This window comes from Guillardia theta (assembly GCF_000315625.1).
Source record: "Guillardia theta CCMP2712 unplaced genomic scaffold GUITHscaffold_3, whole genome shotgun sequence".
NCBI classification, from domain to species: domain Eukaryota; class Cryptophyceae; order Pyrenomonadales; family Geminigeraceae; genus Guillardia; species Guillardia theta.
In genome coordinates this window covers 82,971-107,256 of record NW_005434671.1, presented here as the reverse complement: position 1 = coordinate 107,256, position 24,286 = coordinate 82,971, and the positions used below count along the sequence as shown (strand labels likewise).

Sequence of the window (24,286 nt, the reverse complement as noted above, 5' to 3'; positions counted from 1 at the left end):
TTAGAAAAAGGTAGGTGGGGTTCATCGATTCATGAGGTTGGATATCAGTTCCGTTAAAATAAGACAACGTTTCACTTATAGAAATAAATATAATGTATAATGAGTTTATAGCATGGCTGAGTAAAGTCATCATCGTCACAGACAAGTGCTTTAAAAAAAACCTCGACAATCACATTGCTCACTCTGTTGTACCCCTGAAAAGTGTTGTTGAAACGAGGGGTACTGGAGAAATCTACATGATATGCAGCATGACACATTCGACTGACACTGTTTAATCTCACCCCACATTTGATGTATATAAAGGACCCTACCATGAGAATTTCAGTCTTTTTACGGAGGATCGAACCGGTAATGAGAGCACCCCACCACATCATGGTTGCTTTACTACACATTTTGTGAGAAGATACCAAGGTCGGAATGGGTTGTAGCAAGCAATAGGCAGAGAGGGGTGGTTTCACAGATGTAAAGAAAGGATAGGAAGGGGTGGGGTGGGGGACGGGGAAATGTGATTATTAAACGAGAGGAGCTGGAAGCGGCGATAGTAGAACAACCAGCATGGGACGCCCGATCGCATCCGAGCACAACAAGAAGATCGGCCTTACTTTTGCCAACATTGTAAGTTGCCATGCTGTCTTCGGATAGCGATCTACCTTCTTTTCCCTCCCTTTCCCCTTCCTTTCCCTCTCTTCTTCGATGACTTACTTATGTGTCAGGTCACGGAAAAAGTCCCTGGAAAAGGCTCGCACAGCATTATTGATCGTGCTGGCAAATACTCAATCTTCCGCGCTCTCAGCATCTGCTGTCCAGCGTCCGTCCGTAATGAAGATCCTTATGTTGGACGGCATGGAATGACAGAGATCGAGTTCAACAAGCACTTGGAAAAGAACGGGTTTGTCAAAATGCGCACCAGGAGCCCATACTCAGAGGACTGGGAAGACACAGAGGATTGCCGAAACGTTCAAGGTGAGAATTACCTTGTCGCTCGGCCGGCAAACTTGTTCCTTACATCTGGCTCAGGTATCCGTTACTTCTACACGGGCAGACGATGGAGAAACCCCGCAGACAAGCATGACCTTGAAATCTTGGAACAAGGATGGAAAGAGTGCTTGGCCCCCTCCACTGCGCTGAAGCTCGACCACTTTTTGAATGTCTGCATGGAATTTCACAACGAATGGAACAAGCTGACGTCACGGAAACGCATGTCATCGCTGACTTCTAGCGAGTGCTCTCCGAACAAGAAGCTTCGAACCCATTCTCCGATATCGGATCTCTCCAGCAATTGTGGGGAAACGCAGAGCGAGCTGGAGGAGGAAGCGATCTTCTACTTGAATGCGAAGCAGGAGTTCGAAGTGGGGAACAAGGTCGAGTACGATTCTTTCGTACTCACCAGTGAAACCAGTGGGGTGAGCGACGAGATAGAAATGCACCTGTCGGAGGTTGAAGGGTTGAATGCGGAAACTCTCCATATGATCGAACCGGTCACGAGGGACCCTGCACTATGTCAGTCCATGTCGACGAAGCGAAGCCGCTCTATTGCCACAGGGCAGATAGGACAGGCAGACAACAACACGTCCCTTGTGGACTTCATTAACAATCATGAAGAGATGGTTGGAAAACTTGAGGAAAACGACATCCTCAGAATCATATCTGACTTGGACGCGGATTTCTAATGATCTAGATTCAAGGATTTTGTTCATGTACATAGTTAACAAGTAAATAGCCGATACTTGACTTGTCATCCCTTCCTATCGATACCTCCACTTGGTGACCTGCAGGTCATGCAATCCCTTGCGTATGCTACTGTTGCAGACTGACCTGAATTTGCAAAGAGTTCTGCAAGGTAACACGCACATGGCTTCACTGCAAACTTTCCTTTGACTGACGGTAAGTTGTAGTGTTGAACTTCGAATGGCCCGCAAGAAGATATGATGAGTTAGTGCCTGCATGCTAAATGGACATTTCAAGTTGAGTGGATGGAATACCCAAGAGCAGGATAGTGTCTTGCTGTATGTTTGCTGCACGAGGAAGAGACGTGAACAGCTGCTCACTGCGCGGCATTGCCTGTGATGATACATCAAGAATCAGGTGACGGATGCCTGATAAACCTCTCTCTTTCAAGCTGACAGACCCATCTCTTTCAAAGCTGATAAACCATAGAAGACAGCAACGTGTCGATGTAGTAGAAGCCTGAGATAGCAACGTGTCGATGTAGTAGAAGACAGCAACGTGTCGATGTAGTAGAAGACAGCAACGTGTCGATGTAGTAGTAGAAGACAGCAACGTGTCGATGTAGTAGAAGACAGCAACGTGTCGATGTAGTAGAAGACAGCAACGTGTCGATGTAGTAGTAGAAGACAGCAACGTGTCGATGTAGTAGAAGCCTGAGATAGCAACGTGTCGATGTAGTAGAAGACAGCAACGTGTCGATGTAGTAGAAGACAGCAACGTGTCGATGTAGTAGAAGACAGCAACGTGTCGATGTAGTAGAAGACAGCAACGTGTCGATGTAGTAGTAGAAGACAGCAACGTGTCGATGTAGTAGAAGACAGCAACGTGTCGATGTAGTAGAAGACAGCAACGTGTCGATGTAGTAGAAGACAGCAGTATGTAGCAGAGTTCCAGCATATCCCAAGAGCGTTGGATGTGAAAATCTGATGTAAGGTTCATCTTTCATCACAATGAGGTTGAATCAGCAGCTTGCTCATGTGCGCAACTCTTCAGTGTCTGGTTGGAGATGTCATCGTGACCTGCTTGGCTCGGTCCTGACCTGCGACCACATGACTTTCTCCATCTCCAAGGCACTTCAAAGTGATTGTTTTATCAGGCTTGAAAGAGATCGATGTCAACACGTTGCTGCTTTCTACTATATCAACAAGTTGCTGTCTTCCACCTCGGCAGTCAAATCTTGAGCTCGTCACCCGCAAGATCCCTTTGATTGCCCGTCATTGTCTAGAACTTCTGAGCATCATCGGAATGTTTCAGGTTGAACAAGGAGAAGGATTTCCAATCAGCTTCACCTTCACAGCGGGTGATCATGTACGTTCAATCATGAGACAGTAAAGGTACAACCCCACAAGTTTACTGGTACACCACACGTACGCATCCTCCACCTTGCTCATCACCCGCTGTCCCACCCCCCTGCCCTCCCCGTGTCATGGCTCCTCCTCCTCCTCAGAGCTTTGCTCCGCGTAAGAAACTTTCTTCACCTGTTTCACCGTCAGAAGCTGCCGCGAAAGGTATATGTGACAGGCTTACTCGTCTGCCAGACTCCGTGTACCCCGAGGAGACAAGGGAGGCAAGCTCCATCTCCCCCCTCGTGCGCTTCCCGCGTCTCCCGCCTCGTGGGGCTGAGGACAGAGAGTCTCTTGATCTGCCCATCACTCGCAGCGCGTTCTCGCAGAGAGACTGCTCGACTGTGAGCGCGAGCAAGGAAAGAATCCAAACTTACAGCAGCCGAGAAGCACAGCCGAGGTAGCGACCCTGACTTCCCTGCCGTCTCGCTCTCGACCCTCCACGCTTGCCGCTGCATCGCACTGCAAGCTGTTACTCTCTTGCCTTCCTCTCACCTCCTCCCTCACCTTGTCCACAATGACCGACGGGAGGGCTTGTTGTTTGCCTCAGCCATGTCAACCGCTCCCTCCTCGTAGATCTGAAGGTCGCTGCCGACAGCCGAAGAGCTCAGGGGCCGAGAGCTCTCGCTCTTCACTTCCTGCTCCGTCCCGTTGGCCCCATGCTCACCGATCGAGGCTTCCTTGCTGAAGTTGGTCCCACGGGATCGGGCGATGGCGGCGGAGGAGACGCGCAGGTCGGCCTGCAGCTTCTCGTAGGCCTGGATCGCGTTAACGATCTCAAACTCCTCGAGATCTTCTTCCCCAATGTCTTCGTCGTCGAACGCGACGCGCCAGAGAGCCGCCGCCTGGTTCGTCTCCTTGGAAATGAAGTCGGAGATCTCTTTGGGCAGGAAGCCTATCACCGTCCCGTTCGCTTGTCCTGCTGGCTTCCCGTCGTCTCCCTTCACGTTCCGTCTCACTCGCTTCCCCACAAACTCGTTGTCTTTGCTCCATTCCGGCCCAGCACTCTGCCCGTTCTCCGCCTCTGTCACCTCCATCGCTACGCTCTCACTCGCCTGCTCGTCCTGGTTTGTTTCCGCCGGTGCCTGCGCATTGACCTGCTTCGTCCGCTTCACCGGAGCGTGAGAAGTGAAGATCGCGTCCTCCATCGCAAGCAGCAGCCGGGCGAGGTTCGAGCAGTCTCCTGGCTCCTGCAGCATCGCCTCCCAGTCCTCCATCGTCTGCCTCAGCAGCCTCATCTGCTCCTGGTCCATGATCTCCGCCACGTTCTTTGCCTCTTGGTGAGCAGCCGCAAACGCTTCCGTCTCAGCTGCGAGAGCTCCTAGCTGAGAAGAGCCCGTATCCCCTAGGTTGTCAAACACGGCAGTCTGCGTGACTCCCGCGGTCCCCATCTTGTCCTGCAGCTTCAGCAGCGACTTCTTGAGCTCTGACTCGCGAGCTCCCTTGTCGTAGAGGCTCTCAAGCATAGTCTTGATCACTTCCCCTCCTACCCACACCCTCCACTCCACCGGGTTCCTCGCTGGGCTGTTCACGCCTTTCATGTCCTCGTCCGACCTCGGAGTCATGGGCGGCTCCACCACAGAGGAGGGAGCGGGAGGCTCTACGTAGAGGCAGTTCTTGTCGGACGGAAACCACCAGTACTTGTTCCGGTGGCGATCCATGCCGATGGGCATGTAGTACACGCTTGCTCGCTCCACCTTGTGCGCATGCTCAACCTCGTACTTCATCAATCGCTCGTGAAACTTCTTCTCCTCCTTCTGTGCGTCTCCTTTCTCCTTGTCTGCCTGCTCCCCTCCCCTCTCCTGTCTCCTCTGCTTCCAGGCCGCAAGCTTCATAGCATACTCGTCATCCTGCGGCTGCTGAGTAGCCGGAGGCGTTTCGTTGGGAACTCCTTCCTCCGTCCCGTTTGACATCACAGTGGTGTCAACTGAGGAGGGAGGGAGGGCAGCAGGAGCGTCGCTCACAGGCTCTGGATCCTCTCCCTGCTCGCCACTGTCGACGACTTGTAGCCTATCGTTGGCCGCCTTCACTCTTGCGGTGATTTTCTTCTCCTCCTCGCTGAGCTCCTTCTGCTTCTGCGCATGCTCCCGCTGCAACTTGTCCATGCTCTCGATCCTACCTTTCTTGTCAGCACCGGAAAAGTGACACTTCAACTCTCATTCTGCCCCTCCCCTTACTTCACTCACCCTCCCCTCCCTTCCCTCATCCCACCCTCCCTTCACTTCACAGACCTCGCCTCTATGGCGCTGCGAACGTCCGCGTGGTCCATGCAGTCCTCGATGAGGCAGAGCAGCACCATCATGTGCCCCTCCGGGCAAGTGCGGATGCCGCTGACCCCCTGCGACAGGGAGCCGGCAGCAGAGACTGCCTCGGGAAATCTCCTCCTGTGAAGCTCTGCAAGGGGCCCGAAGAGGATCCACCTCCTCGCCACCTCCGGCCAAGTGTATAGGTTGAGCGTGTGCTCTCCGATCCACGTCTGCGACTTCGTCAGTCCAAGGGATGAGGGATGAGGTGCGGGTGCTGCTGAACTTACAGGAGGAACGCTGTTGTGCGGGGCATGTTGCGTTCCATGCTCCTTGAATGCTTGCATGGCTCCTGTCAAGAGGGACATGTAGAGGTCGCTCAAGAAGTGCGACTGAGCGGGGGCGGACAATCCAACCTGAAGGTGAATGAGCTCTGGGAGGTGTCGGGATGGAGGAGAAGCACAGGAGGAGAGAGCGGATGACGAGGAAGGCGGGAAGGGGAGCAGAGAGTGAAGAGCGAGCATGGAAGAGGAGTGGAAACAGATGGAAGCAGTGAAAGAGGGTGGACAAGGGGAAGGAGGACAGGCGGAGGAGTTGAGAAAGACCTGCAGGTCATAAATGTTGCCACGGGGAAGAGCCAACTCAGCTCTAAAGGCGTCAACGAAGGTGGTGATAGCAAAGAGGTCGGCGATGTGCGTCTGAGCTCGACGAGGCGGAGGGAACCCCTGCGGGAGGAGAAGGCAGCCCTGGTTGAGAACCTCCAGGTCCTGGTCACCTCGAGGAACCTCCACGTTCTCCCCATCGTAAAACGAGACGCTGAGCCTGATCAGAGAGTGAGGAGGTAGAGGAGCGAAAGAGAAAGAGGGAGGAGAAGCGGAGCAGGGATAAGTCAACACAGCCAAAGTAGCTGGGGGAGCATGACATGTAGCTGGGGGAGCAGGACATAGCGAAGGGACCACGGGAAGTGTCATCATGCGGTGGAGCCATTCGGCGACAGGATTCTTACTTGTTGGTCGTGTCGCAAACTTTTGTCACGAAACCGTGATACCACGTCTCGATTTGATCTGCCATGAAGAGCATACGAACTCGGGCTCCTCTCCTCAAAATCTGCAGCTCATCCTTGAAGGGCTTTTCCTGCACTCCACCCAGCTCATCATCTCCTTCTTGATGGATCTTCTCTTCCATTTCTTCCGCATAGATCATTGCCTTGCCTAAGGCTTCCTCCATGCTGTCGCCGTTGCTCACATGCTCCGCTGCCCGGTCTGCAGCAGCGACGGCAGCTGTGTTCGATAGGCCATGCTCGATCGCTGCTTCCACCGCCCGAGCTGCAGCGCGTTGAGGCAGGACGTCCATCCCTCTCTTTGCCACTCTTTCCATCACGAACTCCTCTAACATCACGCACATGTCTTCTATGGGGTAGCGCGCGAGCCATCGTTGCTCCTCCTGCTCGATCTCTTTCTGCTCCCTCTTCTTCCTGGCTGCCTCTTCCGCTGCCAGCCTCTTCTCCTCCGCTGCTATCCTCTTCTTTTCAGCCGCATCCCTCCGCTGCTGCGCCCTCTCAGAAAGTTTAGACTTCTTCTCCTTCTTTGACTGGCTCGCCGGCTCTTTCTTTCCCTTGACTACCTTAGTCTTCTTCTTGGGTGTTTCCTTGGACTTGGCAGCACCCTTCTTCTCCGACTTCTTCTCCGACTTCTTCTCCGACTTCTTCTCCGACTTCTTCTCATCCTTTCCTCCCAACTGTCGCAGTTCCAGGAACTGATAGTTCTGGCAGTTGATCGCATGTCTCAGGCCTTCAATCCTGGCCTTCACCTGTGGCAAATGGAACCCAAAACGCTCTTCTGCCTTGTCGTCATTCAACGCCTTTCTCCACGCTTCCTTTGGCGACTTTCCCCAAATCTCCACCAACGCTTCCCCTTGTTTCTTGACTGTCACCTTGAAGACCGGCCCGTCGGGTTGCCCGCATTCTAGCCCCTCGGGCACCCCGGACCCGTCAACCACAGTGCTTTCGAACAGAACTCCCGAGTCTGCATCCTTGTAGCTAGATTGAAACCCTACTGGCCAGATGTGACGAGAGCTGTGAAAGCTTTCTCGCTGGTGTTCTATCTTCCCCCACTTGAGAATGGTGATGGCGTTGGCTCTCATCGGGAGAGGGTACTTCTCTTCCATGCTCTTGAAGTTTTCTCTAGCTTTCTGGTAAGCATCCTCTCTCGTCGTCACCTTTTGATCGGACAAACCGATCCTTTTCATAACATGCTTCCTCTTCCTGAACGTGTTGCCATCCGGATCGACATACACCATCCCTACCTGATCCTTTCCGTTCTCTCCTTCGCCATCTTGAGGGATCCGGTCTATTCTAAAGCTCCAGCCCTCTGCTGTGATGTCAGGACCTCCCATTCTCTTGATCCTGTCGCAGAGGTCCACAAAGTGATCTTCATACTGACTGTCGTGCTGCTGCGCCTTGCCGGTTTCCTTGTCATCGTCAGCCCGTCCCTTATCCTTTGGGGTGCTCTGTTGGCTCAGCTTGCTGCCTTTCGATGGACGTTCATCCTCCCCAGAGGGTCTACTCCTCTTCTCCTTGCGTTCCCCCTTTATTGCCTGTACCGCCATTGAGCTCCCTGCTCCTCCTGCCCCCCCTCCCCCTCCCCCCCCATGCCGAACCCCCCCGCCCACCGGCATGTTGTCTAAACTTTCTTGCAGCTTAGGCTGTATTTCCCTGCCTGATCTGCTTCTGCACCCACCCAGTTCTTTTACAAATACTACAATAGTTAGTTAATATGCAATTTTTCATATAAAAGTTTACTCAAGTGTGGAGACTCGTGTCTAAGATATGCCGCGCATGCGGAAGGGGCGAAGCCGAGCGGATCAGTCAACAATGAAGAGAAACCGGGTGTATGGACGACCATTTTGGGTGACGAAGTTTGGAGGACAGCAGTTGGCCATATAAGGGTTTGTTTCGCTGTCTTTTCTCTTCTCGCCGTATGGCCCACTGATGTGCGACAGCGTGAGGGCGTCAAGCCTCCTGGACTCTCCTGATTGTCCTCGTACTGATTTTTAACTTAACTTTGAGTAAAGAAGCTGAGAAGCACTCACTGTACTCAGTTACCGTACCGTACTACGAGCCGGAGGCACGGCACGGTCTCCGCGCCGGACACGACCGGCGAGACACTGACAAACTCGGAGAACTGACGGCCGTGCACAGGACACCGCAGCAGTCCCGATCCCCAGACTCGTCGCTTGCAGTGCCGCACGTGACGGCCACACGCTGCGCCCCGCAGTAAAGACTCACAAAGAGCGACTTTGGAAAAAGAATTCAATACGATAGCAACTTAAGCCTTCTGTTTGTGCTGATTCCTTTCGCTCTCAGCAGTGATCTCCGCCCCATAATCTTCTCCATCAGGGGGGATCCACCCGATGAAGACTAGCGGCAACACTGTAGACAAGTTGCAGATCAAAACAAGGATCCAGAAGTTGTCCAGGTTGCTGTCTGTCACACCCAGCCCCCATGTAATCAGAGCTCCGAATTGAGTTCCAATCACTCCTCCCAGGTTGTTGACGGACATGATCAATGCGTACATGGTTGCTTCCATCCCAACGGGGCAGAGGCGAGCAGCAAGAACCAATATTGGCATTGTGTTGATCCATCCAAGCACTGAGAGGATTGCGCTCTCACCTATACAGAAGGCAGCGTCCGGGATCCCCCATTCTCTATTCCATCGGAAAACCAGCGCGAGCTGAGTCAAGCCAAAGACGGTCGAGATGATAGTAGACCAAATCAGAATCGGCCTGAAGGGGGTGTTGGCCAGAAAATTCCCAAAGATGAGCACGCCTCCGAGAGAGCAGATAGCACCTACAACGTTGATCGTCCCAAGAAACGTTGAAGAAAAATGAAGGACGTTGGTGTAGAAATAAAACCAGGTCGCTCCAGTGGCTGGAGTGGCGTTGAGCATGAACACAAATGCAACCGGTTTGTAAATTTGTGGATGCTGAAAAGCTTCCCAGAGCTCCTTGAGCTTTCCAGCCATGTCCGCACGAATGGCCGTCAGATCGCCATCAAAACGAACCTCAGGTGAGATCAAAGCTACCACGATGATGGTGAGAGGAAAGATGGCGCAAAGCATGAACATGTGGCGATCTGCAAGGTACTGAAGCAGGAATCCTCCAAAGTAGGCGGCGATGATCCCTCCAATAGCCTGTGCTCCATGCACAAACGCCTGGAGATGCGACGCAAACTCTTGCGTTTGCCCTCTGCTCTTCTCCACCACCATACCCTCCGCTATCACGTTGGAAACAGCCATTCCCATGGATGCGATGAACATGCAGACGAAACCAAACCATACGTCATTGACGAACACTGCCATGCAGAACCACGATACACTGCCAATATCGATCAGAGAAGACTTCGCAAGACATGCAATCTTCGCACCTTCCCAGGATTCCTGAGATCATCAAGTACGGCTTGCGGCGATAACCGAGAATAGGCCACCCATCAGACAAGAAGCCGTACAACGGTTTGATAGTCCAAGGAAGTGCTGTGAGGCTCGTGATAGTGGAGAGAAGAGCTGGCTCGACCTGGCAAGACACATCAGATGAAACATATATCAAGAAAGATCATAACTCAGGTGCAGTACCTGTAATGTGTTCTTGTAGAAGTAGCTGACCGCAAGAGACGACATCGAGCTGATCCCTTGCAGGAACAAGACCCATGAAGTGACAAAGTAGAACATCAACGTCACTCCCTCATTAGAGCTCTTAGGGTTTGGGTCTCCCATCGAAGTCACTGTCACGCTGGACTCGTTACGGTTGGGAATGCCGCTGATCGGATCCTTGTCAGGCAGCATCATGTGATCTCGGAACTCGGGCTGCTTCTGATAACCTGCCGCATTCGAGTTCAGAAAGCTGAGCAGGTAAAGTCAGACGTTCATGATTTGTCACCTCCAGGTCCATCCCAGGGCAGGTCTGCTTCCTGCCTTGACTCTGGGTCTTGCCGGCGTTCGAACGGATCAAGCCATGAAGACATGATCGGGACTGGCAAGCTGGGACGAAGACAAGATGCTTCAGCGATTCTTCTGCCATCAAACGTTAGATACATGCACATCCTTTCATCAGAATAAAAACTGCTGCAAGCCAGCAAACAATCATGCTAGTGCTCAACCACCTACAAGAGGACAGATATGACCTAAACTCGTGCTGGACTTTCACAAGGAGGTGCAAGATCACAAGTACATCGCAGTCAAGCATACAGCCCTGGTCTCAACATCCTCGCTGTCTCAGCATTTAAGCGTTCTTTCGTTGCGTTCCCTCCCTTCTCATGCCATTGCAGTCACGAATGACTCTTCGCATATGCTAACTGGCGGGCCAGGACCGGGACTCGGGATCCCAGTCCGATTCGCTCGGCCGGGCCCCGGGCCCCAGTGACGACTCACTGAGTGCGACAGTGTCAGGGCTTAAAACTTTGAGTAAAGCTGTCAGGGTCAAGCCTCCTCGACTCTCCTGATTGTCCTCGTACTGATTTTTAACTTAACTTTGAGTAAAAAGTCACGATCTTTACTCAAAGTCACGATCAGTCGGATTCGAACTTCGGAACGGCGGCCGGATGGCCCGCCGGCCCTGCCAGTGACTGGCAACCCCCCAGGCCGGCCCGGCCGCCTTCAGTTATCCTCAAAAATTGCTCGTCTATAGTCAAGCAGTTCAAGATCGTGAAGCGCCTTCGACATGATACCCCCCCATGCAACTGCATATACCCACCCTTTTGACCAAACTACTACTTCGGTTGATTGAGGTTGACCATAGTCAATATTTCACAGGTGTAGTCAAGATTTGAGCGCGCAATGGAGCTGCTCCGACAGTTCCCGAAGCCTCAGGCGTGGAAGAAGGAGGAGGTGGAGGCATGGCTGGAGAGCCTCGGCCTCTCCCTCTACCTCCCTGCCTTCGAGGCTGCAGGAGTGGAGGGAGCCGACTTGATCCTCCTCGATGCTGAGCAACTGAAGAGAAGGCTGGGAGTCACGTCGCTAGGGCACAGAACCAAGATGCTGAAGAGCATTGCGATCTTGAGAGCCAAGGCAGGAAGCTCCATGAGGAGAGAGGTGCAGGAGGACTTGATAGATCCGTTTCAAAGGGCGAGGATGACTATGGATAAGATCTACCCAGCGAAGCTGCGCATTGAGAAGAAGGCAGCGCAAGACGAGAAGATCGTGGACGCGCGGGCAAAGTTTTGGACGCCGGAAGATAGGAAGATGCGAGGAGCAGAAGATTTGAAGACTAAGACGCTGGAAAGCAAGAGGACGCGACCCCCGTCCGCATCCAAACAATTGAGTGAGGAAAGACTGAAAGCGATTGATACCAAAGGCATTCCGACTGTGCAGCTGGCGATGGGGCATGGACGGCAGGTGGCGGCCCTGGCGTTGAGAGGACAACATCGAGATGCTCATTTGCAGTTGCATCCAGACGCAAACAGAAGCAAATTTCAAAGGAAGCAGGAGAAGCCAGCCTCCCGATCTCCTCCCTTGGATGTCTCGTACGAAGACGAAGAAGAGTCAGAATATTTGCAGCCGCCATCAGTCAGGCTTGAGATTATTCAAGAGAGGATCAAGAAGCTCAACGAGGAGGGTAACTTCGAAGAGCTCATCAAGGCATGGGTGGAGTATTCAGCATGTGTTCGCATGCAGCACTCCGACAGCCATCCCTTGCTCGTTCGCTCACACTTTCATCTCGCTACGACTTACCTGCGGCTGAAGATGATCGTGCAGGCTCTCTTTCACTTCAAGGCTGCTGACAACATCAACCAGCTCAACCCGCAAACCGACGAGTCCCTCGCGTTTCGCTGCAGAATCCTCGAGGGCATGGGAATCTGCGAGACTCGGCTTGGAAACTACCAGTCGGCTCATTCGTTGCTCGGGACGGCAAAGAAGATCTGCATGCGGAGGATAGGAAAGACAGGAGACTCCATGGCGACAGAAGAGGAAGAGGAGGATGAAGTGCCTGACGATCCCGACGGAACAGTGGCGTCCCTGTACGTGGCCATGAGCGATCTGTACTCAGCACAGAAACTGTTTGACGACGCGATGAACTACCTGGTGAAGGCCTGGGAGCTGAAGGAAGCTCGCTCTTCTAGCCACAAGGACCCACAGATCGGCAAGCTCTACACGGCGATGGGGACGATCAAGCGGCAGCAGCTGAAGCAGATGACTGAGCAGTTCCACGTGGTGGATGCAGAACTCGAGAGCTCTCTACGCAACAGAGCAGAGATCGAGAGGAAGGCAGAGGGGATCGAACTTGCTGGACTCGAGCAAGACATGTTCGGGCTTGACAAGGACATCGCCAACTTGTCAAGGCAGCACTCAGAACTGCAGCACAACATGCGAGTGTGCAAGGCAGAGATCATTGAGCATATGAACGAAGCGCGGAAGATCGTTCAGGAGACGAAGGGAGCAGAGCACCCAGAGACAGAAAAAATCACGGAGCTGGTCGGGAAGCTGTGCAGCAAGTTCCTGGAAGAGGAGAAGGATGCGATCATGAGACTGAAACCCGTCAACAAGAGAAACTCAGCAGACGAGGAGGTGAAGGAATGGTTCGCCAACCATGGGGTCGAGGCCTTGGACGTGAGCAACGCAAGCTTGCCCCTCGTCCCAAATTGACGATGCCATCATGAAGCTCAGGGGAATTGCTCAGGGGCAGCATGAGGATGAGAAATGAGACGATGAAAGTTTCTCTCCCGATCTGCTCCTCTCCCCCTCTGTAGCTCATCTTAACTTGTCAGACCCTCGGAACACCATTTACAGTCATTGTAATATTTCATCTCAACAATTGGAAATAAGAGTCTTGACATCTTTCTTTGGCTCTATTACTTTCATCTACTTGCTCTGCTTGATCGTTCGGTGATGCTCATGTCCAGTCTTGAAATCCTCTGCACGTCAACAGCGTTAGGACAACCATGCGCAGCTACATGGCTATGGCTTTCCCATGATCCTCCTTTCTCCTCCCCCTGCCCTTCCTCCCTTCCCCGATAGCCTTCACTGACCTAGAAGTTTCTTTGCCTCCTCCTCATTCGCACTTCGGATCATGTTCTCCAAAAAGAACTCTCCTGTTCACTGCTCAGAAAGCAGCACAAGGCGAATTCAGAGCTGAATGATCACCAGCTTTATAGCTTGATCGCACCATCGGGCCTGCAGCAACGTACTTGAAGCCCATCTCCTCTCCCATCTGCCGCACCACATCATGACTTCTACTCCTCCTCTTCCTCCTCCTCCTCCTCCTCTCGTCCTCTTCACCTTCCGAAGCTCGTCAAACACTTCAGGAGTAACGAATTCCTGCACGGCAAGGTGGTGGGGAGAAGGACGGAGATATTGTCCGAGGGTGAGAACGTCTGTGCCTGCAACTGACGGTAACGAAGAGAAGGAAGAAGTAGGTAGGAGAGAGGAGGGAGAGGAAAGAGGCAGCAGAGAGGGAATAGCAGGGAGATGGGAAGGAGGGAGAGAAGGAAGCACCGCAGGAACGCAAATCTAGCATAGTTTGCTTCACCTACAAGCACATGATAATCAGATTCGAGCAGGTAGAGATCCATGGAGTACTCTTACTTCTTCTTTTGTCTCTCCAAGCCCAAGCATTATGGATGACTTGGTGAAGAGTTTTGGATTCACCTGCATCGCCCATCAGCGAATCTTCTGCTGGCCATGCCTTTCACCTTCTTGGCGTGCTCGAGCACGTGAAGTGATTGTCTGTAGTTGGCCCGCTTGTCCCGAACAAACTAGAAGCACGATGGTAAGGGTAACGAGGAGAGAAGGGGGCAGAAATCACGATGCGCAGGTATGCATGGAAGAGCATGATTATGAAGGGAATTCAAACAGAAAGAAAAGAGGGAACTGCAGGGCTTGGCAAGGATTAACAACCGGTTGCAAGCGCTCGACAGTCTCGATATTATGCGCATACACGTCCAAACCTGCACAAGTGTTCACAGCATGTCAAACCTTGTTCTTGACAAGACTTGGTACCCGAGAGCGCCAGGGTCTTGACTGATTCCTCCATACCCTGGAAGTCTGACACAAGACACTCAACCAGAATCTTGGGGTTCCACACCTGCAGCCGGCTCAGCTCTACTTGTGCCTCCTCCATGTTACCTTGATGTACTGGACTGTCTGTGCGAAGTGTGAGGCTCCGCCGTCTGGCATGTCGTCGCGATCAACGGAAGTAAGGACGACATAGTCGAGGCCCCACTCAGCGATGGCCTTGGCGGTGTTGAAGGGCTCCTCCGGGTCAGGAGGAGGAGGAGAGTTGGACGTCTTGACGGCACAGAACTTGCATGCTCTCGTGCAAGTGTCTCCCAGCAGCATGATCGTTCCCGTTCCTCCGTTCCAACACTCTCCGATGTTGGGGCACTGAGCCTCCTCACAGACCTGCCGGGGAAGGTAAAACTAGTGACTTCCTGCTCATGAAAAGGGATGGATGGATGGATGGATGGATGGATGGATGGATGGATGGATGGATGGATGGATGGATGGATGGATGGATGGAGGGAGGGAGGGAGGGAGGGAGGGAGGGAGGGAGGGAGGGTGGAAGCACTGAGTCAGGGTCATACCGTATGAAGCTTGAGATCGCGCAGTCCATCCTTGAGCTTGTTGTACTTGGTGCTTGCGTCTTTAGGGGGAGGAGCAGGAACACGGAACCAGTCAGGACGAGCTCGGCCCGAGATTTCCTTCTGCTTCTTCCCAGCTGGCATCTCCTCCATCGTTTTCCCGCTCATCACCCTAGGGATCGCTGGAGCTGACAGGGCATCAGTCCAGCTCGACCGAGGCTGCGCTCCAGGAATAGCCTGCCCCACCAGCTCCTTCTGCTGATGCAGGAAGCTGTTCACCGGCACTCCGCACATGGCCGATGCTCCATCTGTCCCCTGGACTTGGGACCCTTGCTCCTCGCACATACAGGGTGACAGGCGTTGAAATCTGGATGTCTTGAAACTAGTAGGCGAACAAAAAGTGGAAAAAGCGGAGCATTGCAGGATGAGCGAAGTGAAAACGATAAAGCAAATTTGAGAAGCTCTGAATGTCTTATCCATCTCGAAATTTTCTACCTCGGTTAAAGATTCATGCCACCTTCCAACCTGTGCTGATTATCCGTCAGTTCGTGAAACATTCTAACATTCTTAAGTGAAAGCCCTCACTCTCTGCTACTTTATGCTTCTTCTTTTCTTATCTGCACCAGATGATATCATCTTCAGCCATATAATGCATATCGTCCTCGTCCTCGTCCTCGTCCTCGTCCTCGTCCTCGTCCTCGTCCTCGTCCTCGTCCTCCTCGTCGCCTCGCTTTCATCTCCCATCCAGCCTCCTTTTACGCGCAAATTTAATCAAGTTGAGTAAATTAATTGGGTACCGACTGTTGAGGGCAAATCAAAGATGAATCTGTTCCCCTACTGAAGGTTTTTGCTGCCTTTTCCTTTTGCTAGTTTTCTGTTGAGGCGGATTTTTGTGGTATACGCTCCTTGGACAAGGTTGATACTGACAATGGTGGTAGCAATGGGACACGATGAGATCGTGTCTCTGCTTCTTTGTCTGGTCCCGATGTACACGGCAATCGCAGAGGTGGAGACATCTGCCTTGCTGCATGCGCTCGATTTGACATGCTTCGATTCGATTATAGGAGCTAGCAACTTCGATTTGCTGTCAACGTGTTTGTCAGGTCAAGGCAGATATGTCACTCCAGGACTCTTGCATGAAGATACGAGGAGGAAGTGGTGCAAGATGGAATATGGCTCATGATGGTTTCCCTGTAGACGAGCTCCCTGATGAGAGGATCGCGTGGGTAAAGGAGGAGATCAGCAGAGTGAATGAGACGATCGCCAGGGTTGGTGAACAGATTGAAGCAATTGATGGAAAGATAGAAGTGGCAGAGAGGAACTTCATCTCTGACCCAAATATGCGAAGCTACTGGCAAGAGAAGAAGAAGCAGCTCCGAGAGGAGAAGAAGCAGCTTCGAGAGAAAAAAAAGCAGCTTCGAGAGGAGGAGAAGCAGCTTTTCAAGAAGCTTGACAAGCTAGAAGGGAATGGAATTCGTGTACTTCGAACAGAGTATATGTCAAAATCGAAAGGTATAGACTGCATGAAATGTGATGATCATTTGTCATCTGATAAAAATGATAGAATGCATGCTAGCTTTTTTGAACGAGCTTCTCTACATTACGCGCAAAGGGAACACCTTGTTGGCCAATGAGATAGTAAAGTTTTCTATATGCTTGCGAGGCCAAGAGGAATTTGGAAATCAGCTTTTCCTACGTGAGTGCTACTTCAAGATGCTGCAGATAATTGTAGATCAATTCAACCTGGTCCCAGAGACGTTCAAGGACAAAGAGCCAGTCAAACGAGTTCGCCCTTTGATTCTGACAGGAACTCCAGGTATTGGGAAAACCTGCTTTGCGTACTTCTTGCTCCTTCATATTCTCCGGTCTAATGAGCAAGTGGTCTATCAGATAGGAACTCAGTATTGGTACTTCGACGGAAGGAAATGGTATTACCTGAGGAAGGAAACTTCTGAAATTTCTGTGTTTCTTGAAACCAATCGGGTGTGGTATATCTGTGACCTGTACAGCGAGCGGGGGGACTACGAGATATCAGAAATAGCAAGAACAATTATAATCTCTTCACCGAAGAAGAGGCAGTTCAAGGACATTTCGAATGATTATTTCGCGCAGCGATATTTCTTGCCGGTGTGGTCAGACAAGGAGATGGAAATCTTCATTGAGATGCACAAGGGGCGCATTAACGAGCAATAAGCCAGGAAGATCATCAAGGACTGGGGCAACATACCGAGGAACTTAATCATTGGACCTGAGGAGCTTCTCAAGGAGGCTGCTATGGAGATAGATGGCTGTTCAGACCTAGAGAGAAAGATCGTTGTGGCTTCCAACCAGGACCTGGGAACGCCATCGAAGCTGATTCACCTTTACCCCAAGTCGGACTATAAGACCTTCACCGCTCGGATATGCTCAAACAGGGCTGAGAGGATTATCTTTGCACAGCTTGTCCGGCATGACAGGGTTCAGTTTGTTGACTTGGCTTTCTCGCGTCCTGGTTTTGAAAATACTCCTGGTTCAGCTTTTGAATATGTTGCACATGAGGTGCTGAAGCGAGGAGGAAAGTTCAAACTTCACAGGCTGCAAACGGATGGGGACGACGAGGCTGCAGTGAAAGATCTGATCCTGAAAGCATCACAAACGTTCTACGAGTTCCCGAAATCGTATGGAGCGATGAAGGATATGGTGATCACTTACAACACATACTGCAAGCCCAAGGCTCGAAACTTTCCGTGCATGGATGCCTTGTCCTTATCGAAGAGCGGGGTACTGTACATGTTCCAGATGACAGGGGCGGGGAAGCATCCGATCAAGCTTGAACCTCTTTATCAAATCTTGAAGGCCTTGCGAGTCAAGAACACGATTGAAAGCGTATGCTTTGTGTTTGTTCTACCTGAACACCTGGAACGAAAGCGCTCCAGGAGACGAGCTCAAAGCTTCAAGTTTGAGGGGTCAATACCAAAGGAGTTGGCAGAGTACAATCTGACGCAGTATGCGATGGTCCTGTCGAAGAGAGTCGCAATAAAAAGTTTAAATAGAGGGAACTAGTGCAAGCCGCCGCCGGAGCAGTCATAATTCTTAATCTTCTGTAGATGTTACAAGCATGCTGGAGGTCGACAGTACAGTTAAAGATGAGACAAGATCGGCGCACATATCGATCGAAGAACTGCTCGGACAAACGAGTTCCATCAACCTCGGCGATCTCAGAAATCATCCACTTGCAATCATGGAGTGAGAAAGTGGACGATGACACAGACAAGAAAATGTGCTGATCTGATTGACATGTTTGCTGAATGGACCTAGTCTTAAGCTCTTCCTTGGATTGCTCTCTTTTGCGAGGTTTTCAATACAAGGAACCTCCTTCTTCACCCTAGCGATCAGGGAGAGCTGTCATTTGCGAACTGATAATCCATACCTTTCTCTAACAATAGGAAGCCAGGGGTATGAGAGAAGAAGGAGAAGCCTTGCGGCCCAGGTCAGGCAGTGCCGCAGTGCAGCGTCACCAGTTCGAGTCTCGAGTAGTTTGCGAGATTGATATCTTTTTATGGAAAAGACAAGCGAAGGAGGAAAGGGTGTACCAACAAATCCGCCTCAACTTGACACAAGGCTTCAAAGTCAGTTCGCCGCTCGCGCCGACCTCCAAGCCTAGATGAGCTAATGCCATCACCTCACCCTCACAGGAACTCCAGGGATCGGGAGGTCCTTCTTTGCGTATGCGCGGAGCCCTCGTTGAACGTCAAAGGCAAGCATTTTTCATGAAGCTCAGCTTGAGATGAGCTGTAAGCAGATGCAAGTCAGACGGCCCAGCCTCGTGCGACGGAGATCGTCAAGCTCACCAAATCATGTGCAGGCTCGCCTAGAAGGAAGCACATACGGAGGAACAACCGATACCTTCGACCTTTTACGCTTTGATTGAGCATAGAAGAGTTGTTCGTGATGATAGATTATACCTCTAGGTCAGCTTGTAAAACTCATCACGCTACATTCGGCTCTTTGCACGCGAGATTCAGACATCGAGTAGTGCATTGTTTGAGGGGTTGGTGCCTTTAGCCTGAACGTGTCATCTACAGTCTGGTACAAGCAGGCTGAGGTCAACGCAAGCGTCTCGTACTGCAACTAGGCGATCGCCATCAGATCAAACGTGATCAGGTAAGTTACTGACGCACCAAGTGAACAAGCATCTACACAAGAACGAAAAAGTTCTAACACAAACGTTTCGGCAAGAGCCATGGAAACTGCAGTGATAGAAGCGCCTCTGCTTCCACTGAATCAAGTTGACTGCCTTACCTTAGTGGAAGAAACCGGCTCCATGGACATATTTGCAAGCCCCATGCGAGCTCGAGACTGCCGAAACAGACGAGCACGCGGCAGACGATGAAAGGCAGGGTCTCCATACACCGGCTTCTGAGCGCATCCATCCCACTCCGCTGTCAGCGTAGCGGAGGTTCCATGGTGATCCGCCAGGTACCAGAGAAACCGCAAATCGTGAGCATGACGAAGACCATCTACCTGCAGTGAAGCGAAGAAAGGCTTCCCCGCGGCGGGTGATGGGCGGCATAGCTTACGCGATGATCCGAGATCTTGTTTTGGGTGGGACTGGAATTCCAGGTGGCGGTGGAAAGGGCAGGGAGCCAGAGGTCGCCCATGGTGGTGGCCTGCATCAGAGAGTAGTGCAAGCCCCGCTGAGGGTTCAGAGCCTTCCGGAGGAGGGGCTTCAGGGGGAACGGGCTAGAAGACTGACTCGTTGACTCGGGGGGATAGAACCGGGGATAAGTGCGCCCGCTGCTCAAGATGAGGGGGAAAAGTCTGCATCAACCGTCCTCTGACTGAACGCTGGGTGGGGAGAAAAGGAGGTTCACCCGCGAGCTGAAAGAGAGCAGGCGATGGATCTCGTTGCTCAGACGTTAGACGTGCGTTAGACGTGCGTCATCAGGTCACCGAGGGGATATATTGCAGCACTCCACGACCAACCAGGGCCTGATGCACCCTCAGGAAGGAAGCCAGTAGGGGAGGGAGGGCCAGATCCTGCTCGTCCGCTTGAAGGAGGGGTATGTAACAAGCAGATAGACTACCCCCTGCTTGAGGTGTGAAACCTTCCCCGCCCCTCTGATATGGAAGCTGACGCTTGAAGGAGGCAAACTCCAGAGGGGAAAAAATGAAGAGCTGGCGGGGCCGAGGGCAACTTGGCAGCACCGTGAAGACTTGCGGTCTCCGTCAAACAGCGGCCAGTCAACTTGAAGCCTTGCGGCCCAGGTCAGGCAGAGTCAAGTTGACTCGTGGAGCCTTGCGGCCCATGTCAGGAAGTCAACTTGAAGCCTTGCCCAGCCTCAGTCAGGCTGGCTGGCCCGAAGGCTTGACAGTGCCGCAGTGCAGCATCACCAGTTCGAGTCTCGAGTAGTTTGCGAGATTGATATCTTTTTATGGAAAAGACAAGCGAAGGAGGAAAGGATGTACCAACAAATTCGCCTCAACTTGACACAAGGCTTCAAACGTTTCTGACTCTCGAAGTCAGTTCGCGCAGCCTCGGTCAGGCTGGTGCTGACTCCCAGGCCCGGGCCTGAAGTGACGGGCCTCCGACTGTGTCTCCTAACATCCAGACCTCCGTAACTGCTCCCCATCAGATATGAAGCTTTCCGTCCCCCTCTTACTTACAGACTCCCTCCCCTCCCTTCTCGCTACCTTCCCTCCCCTTCCCTCGCTCGCGCAAGCATGTCCCCCCTCCCCGCCCCCCGCTCTACCGTCAAGATCGCCCACGTCTCTGCATGGTCCGTTAAGTGAAGCCCCCTCGCCTAGATCCTCCACGAGTGCAATCCAAGACGACATCGGGAAGACGGCAAGGAAGGCTGAAGCAACGCCAGACCTCATGCCCATACTACCTCATCCCCATACCTCATGGCGCCCATGAGGTCTGCCATGAGGTCTGGGGATGAGGTATGGGGATGAGGTATGGGGATGAGGTATGGGGATGAGGCATGAGGATGAGGTATGGGGATGAGGTATGGGGATGAGGTATGGGGATGAGGTATGGGGATGAGGTATGGGGATGAGGTATGGGGATGAGGTATGGGGATGAGGCATGAGGATGAGGTATGGGGATGAGGTATGGGGATGAGGTATGGGGATGAGGTATGGGGATGAGGTATGGGGATGAGGTATGGGGATGAGGTATGGGGATGAGGTATGGGGATGAGGTATGGGGATGAGGTATGAGCATGAGGTATGAGCATGAAGTATCATCATCACTGCCTTTCTTGTCCTCTGCGCTTGTCTCCTGGCTTGTCTCTACATCTTTTGAGCGTCCGACGGGGGGGGAGGGGGGGCGTTTCCAAAACGATTTACGAGGCGTAACATCTCTGAGGCGGGGTTGGATTTTTCCTCGACAAAATGCTGCGCTCTTGCATGCGCGCAGCAGGTGAGGGTGATAGGAGCGACATGCGCTGCGACTTTCATGGCTGACGATACGCCATGCTGTCACTTCGCGCTTCTGATCCTGTCATGCAGCAAGGAATTTGTCGACAGCTGCTGCTGTTGAAGGTTCTACAGAAGCCTCGATCTTCTTCGACTGACATCTTCGTGGCAGGCAAGGTTGTTCTCCGCTACTTTGAGAGCAGGGGAAGAGCTCAGGCCCTTCGGTAATTCTTATTCCTTGTCATCGTCTTGCTGATCCGAGGACTAACATTGTCTTGCTGTTGCGCATCAGCTATGCGTTGGTGGATGCCAACACGAACTTCAAAGACGACCGAATTTCCATGCAGGTGAAGCCAGAGTCAGATTTGCTCTTGATGTCTTACAAAGGATCAGAATATCATGAGCGGCAACTGGTTCAACATGAAGAACAACGCCTCAATCAGTGGCATTTGGGGTATGCTGTGCTGTCAGTCAAGTACCGTCGGCATTTGTGACATCATGGCATTTCTTCAGGCTCACTTCCGGTGTTGGAGTGGGACAACTTCCAGCTTTCACAGGTTGGCAATTAAAGTTTTCAGTCTATCATCTTATTACTCCTGCAGACTGAGGCCATTTCAACTTTCTTGTACAACAAACTAGGACATGGTGAATGGCATGTGTACTGTACTTCGTCATTGTGATCGTTTATTCACTCAGCGGAGCAAAATGCAAATGATTTACAGCTTGCAGCACGTTCAGCGTAAGAGCCTAGAAGAATCACTCAATTGCTGAAGATAAGAACTCTGATTTGAAGAGCAGTTCCCTCACCAGCTTTGCTCACCAAGATATAATTCGTGAGCTCAATGCAATGTACTGCTTAGTTTGCCTCATTCAATGCGTGCAGTTCTCTCCTTGCAACTCATCAACATCATAGGCACCATGCAAAATGCAAAACGTAATTTTGTGGACGAAGAACTGGTTCTGGTTTTCTTTAACACCCATTGCAGCCGAAGACCTAGTAAGTGCCGTTGGGCAGTTGTAAGGATACCTTTCATTACCTTGCTCCTTCTCACAGTCAACAGTCACGCAAGGATTCATGGATTTCTTCCAAGGATTGAAAATCTTGCAAAATCTAATGGCGGATACTTGGTGAACAAGGATGCTCCGTGCATGGGAGATTACTTTGTAAATTCTCAGATGCGGCTACTCGCATTGTTCCTTGACTTGTTCATCTCCACGTCAGATATTTGAGGCAATGGACCTGATTGCCATGATTCTAGGAAAGGTAGATGAAATTTCAGTGTGAATGGTTCATATCTCAATTGGCTGACATGCAGGAAAGCTTCAATGGATTTCCCCACTGCTCGAAATTTATGTTCACGTAAAAGTGTCTCTGCAATCAGGAAAGGATGATCTAACATACTTCTCAGTATGATGGAGCGACCAAATATTGCACAGTACCTCAAGAGTGGTCAGCGCCCTTTGTATCTCACAGGTTCGCAGAAGAAACTTTTCTGATGGAGATTCATATTCTTTGCTTTTTCAGGAAGTCCCGTCGAACCAACAATCCTGGCAAGGGTTGCAGAGTGCAGGCCCAAGTGAGAAGCACGCATCTTGCAGAAAACTTTAGATGAGAATAAAGTTTGACCGTCAACTCGCTAGAACTTGGAATTTCACATTGAATCAAGCTCTCATAACTCGTCGAGGTGATTTTGCTGGGTGCAATATCTTCCCTTGTGGTCAGGCCATTCGCAAACCTTTCGAAGCACCAAAGTATCCATCCCGAAGAAAGAGTCGAAGTTTGGGAAGTGGTCCGGCATGTTTGAAGGGCTCCAACGCCTGTTGGATCAGGTCAGCAGGTGACGGAGGATCAGAGACATCGTTCCTGGCAAAGGGATCGCTCGAGACGAGAGAGACAAGACCATCGAAGAGAAATCTTTGACCTTCACGGGAGAGGTGCAGCCCGTCTGTCTTGGATGTAAGAAGAACTCATAGGAATGCGCATGTTTCGTCAGGACCTGATAGGAAAGTCCGCCAATTCTCACTCTCCATCATCAGATTGTACAGGTCGAGAAAGAGAGATCCTGTATCCTGAGCAGCTCGAGCACTCTCTTCTGCGTACGCGCTGACTCGAGCGTTTGACCTCCCAGCACACCAGGAGAATCTGATTGAAATATGATCGACTGCAAACACAACACACATCTCACTCCGCGATCTTATCGTCGTCGATGGGAGGAGGAGAGATGATCACAATGGTGATCCCTGGAAGCTTTTGCTCGCATTTGTTGACAATGCTCCGCAAATTTTGACCGTAGTCGTCCAACTCAACATGCATGTCATGACCGGGTTCACAAGCATCGTTTGCGCCGAAGAAAATCGTCAGCAGTGTTGAATTTCCGTCTGCCTTGATATCTGCAGCTTGCTCTATGATTGTCCTGGGATAATAAAGACATCGCCATGAGTTGATGCTTCTTCTGCTTGCACCTCCTCTCACCTCGCTATGTTGGTCGTGTATCCGTTGAACCCCCTCACTACCACATCCGCTTTTCTTGTGTACAAGTCCGCCAGCAAGGTCGCCCAGCCCCAAGCGCCAGTAGACTGCTGGGTTATGCTGTCGCCAAACAAAATGATCTTCGGTCTCCTACCAATCAGCTTCGTTTCATCATCTGACGCTGCCATACTGAGCCCGACACACGCGAGGAGAAGGAAATGAAGGGACTTCATAGCAGCTTCAGGAGAATTTACAAGAGGGAACAGAATACAGACGAGGCGGAGAGCTGACAGCAGGGGAGAAGAGGAGGAGAGGACGTAAGAGGGTGCGGAAGGAGATTAGCGATGCGGAGAGGGACCGGATGAGCTCATTGTGGATGTGGTAGGGGTACTCTAGGGTCGCAGTAACCATTCTCCCATGGGGTTGTCGTTGTTCCCACATATACGGAGGGGTGGGGGTCATTGCTATCGGAGAAGGAAGGGGGTAGTGGTGAGGTGGGGTTCGGTAATCGTCGGGGAGGTTGAGGGGCGGA

General features: G+C 51.7%; 9 protein-coding genes across 9 annotated transcripts; 4 read left to right on the top strand and 5 right to left on the bottom strand.

Moving 5' to 3' along the window:
• Nucleotides 1–555: 555 nt before the first annotated feature.
• Nucleotides 556–1,670, top strand: GUITHDRAFT_99780 (hypothetical protein; the record flags this gene model as incomplete). Its single annotated transcript, XM_005841226.1, has 3 exons — nt 556–615; nt 714–963; nt 1,018–1,670. 3 exons carry the CDS (start codon nt 556–558, stop codon nt 1,668–1,670), a joined length of 963 nt encoding a protein of 320 aa, XP_005841283.1.
• Nucleotides 1,671–3,152: 1,482 nt separating this feature from the next.
• GUITHDRAFT_132056 (hypothetical protein) lies at nt 3,153–7,990 on the bottom strand (the record flags this gene model as incomplete). The annotated part of the gene is made up of 8 exons (XM_005841225.1): nt 3,153–3,224; nt 3,256–3,405; nt 3,449–3,533; nt 3,579–5,186; nt 5,303–5,547; nt 5,605–5,730; nt 5,920–6,136; nt 6,321–7,990. 8 exons carry the CDS (start codon nt 7,988–7,990, stop codon nt 3,153–3,155), a joined length of 4,173 nt encoding a protein of 1,390 aa, XP_005841282.1.
• A 650-nt stretch (nt 7,991–8,640) lies between these two features.
• Nucleotides 8,641–10,038, bottom strand: GUITHDRAFT_63456 (hypothetical protein; the record flags this gene model as incomplete). Its single annotated transcript, XM_005841224.1, has 3 exons — nt 8,641–9,688; nt 9,738–9,883; nt 9,943–10,038. 3 exons carry the CDS (start codon nt 10,036–10,038, stop codon nt 8,641–8,643), a joined length of 1,290 nt encoding a protein of 429 aa, XP_005841281.1.
• Nucleotides 10,039–11,142: 1,104 nt separating this feature from the next.
• Nucleotides 11,143–12,948, top strand: GUITHDRAFT_99777 (hypothetical protein; the record flags this gene model as incomplete). Its single annotated transcript, XM_005841223.1, has 1 exon — nt 11,143–12,948. The coding sequence occupies one exon, from the start codon at nt 11,143–11,145 to the stop codon at nt 12,946–12,948; it is 1,806 nt and encodes a 601-aa protein (XP_005841280.1).
• On the bottom strand, nt 12,890–15,026 carry GUITHDRAFT_83954 (hypothetical protein; the record flags this gene model as incomplete). Its single annotated transcript, XM_005841222.1, has 11 exons — nt 12,890–13,217; nt 13,332–13,394; nt 13,447–13,513; nt 13,582–13,682; nt 13,798–13,831; nt 13,888–13,950; nt 13,995–14,057; nt 14,200–14,249; nt 14,302–14,386; nt 14,428–14,703; nt 14,886–15,026. 11 exons carry the CDS (start codon nt 15,024–15,026, stop codon nt 13,165–13,167), a joined length of 996 nt encoding a protein of 331 aa, XP_005841279.1. The 3' UTR covers nt 12,890–13,164.
• Nucleotides 15,027–15,810: 784 nt separating this feature from the next.
• GUITHDRAFT_99775 (hypothetical protein) lies at nt 15,811–17,924 on the top strand (the record flags this gene model as incomplete). Its single annotated transcript, XM_005841221.1, has 4 exons — nt 15,811–15,888; nt 15,986–16,394; nt 16,699–16,810; nt 17,081–17,924. The coding sequence occupies 4 exons, from the start codon at nt 15,811–15,813 to the stop codon at nt 17,922–17,924; spliced, it is 1,443 nt and encodes a 480-aa protein (XP_005841278.1).
• A 1,068-nt stretch (nt 17,925–18,992) lies between these two features.
• GUITHDRAFT_99774 (hypothetical protein) lies at nt 18,993–19,537 on the bottom strand (the record flags this gene model as incomplete). Its single annotated transcript, XM_005841220.1, has 4 exons — nt 18,993–19,033; nt 19,084–19,111; nt 19,164–19,385; nt 19,442–19,537. The coding sequence occupies 4 exons, from the start codon at nt 19,535–19,537 to the stop codon at nt 18,993–18,995; spliced, it is 387 nt and encodes a 128-aa protein (XP_005841277.1).
• A 1,723-nt stretch (nt 19,538–21,260) lies between these two features.
• Nucleotides 21,261–22,865, top strand: GUITHDRAFT_99773 (hypothetical protein; the record flags this gene model as incomplete). Its single annotated transcript, XM_005841219.1, has 16 exons — nt 21,261–21,288; nt 21,378–21,410; nt 21,457–21,508; nt 21,577–21,631; nt 21,678–21,738; nt 21,798–21,841; nt 21,887–21,929; nt 21,981–22,023; nt 22,083–22,117; nt 22,168–22,218; nt 22,271–22,301; nt 22,346–22,412; nt 22,507–22,548; nt 22,601–22,644; nt 22,694–22,758; nt 22,810–22,865. The coding sequence occupies 16 exons, from the start codon at nt 21,261–21,263 to the stop codon at nt 22,863–22,865; spliced, it is 750 nt and encodes a 249-aa protein (XP_005841276.1).
• Nucleotides 22,866–23,003: 138 nt separating this feature from the next.
• On the bottom strand, nt 23,004–23,987 carry GUITHDRAFT_132052 (SGNH_hydrolase superfamily; the record flags this gene model as incomplete). The annotated part of the gene is made up of 5 exons (XM_005841596.1): nt 23,004–23,102; nt 23,207–23,281; nt 23,419–23,446; nt 23,471–23,698; nt 23,758–23,987. The coding sequence occupies 5 exons, from the start codon at nt 23,985–23,987 to the stop codon at nt 23,004–23,006; spliced, it is 660 nt and encodes a 219-aa protein (XP_005841653.1).
• Between the last annotated feature and the right edge of the window lie 299 nt (nt 23,988–24,286).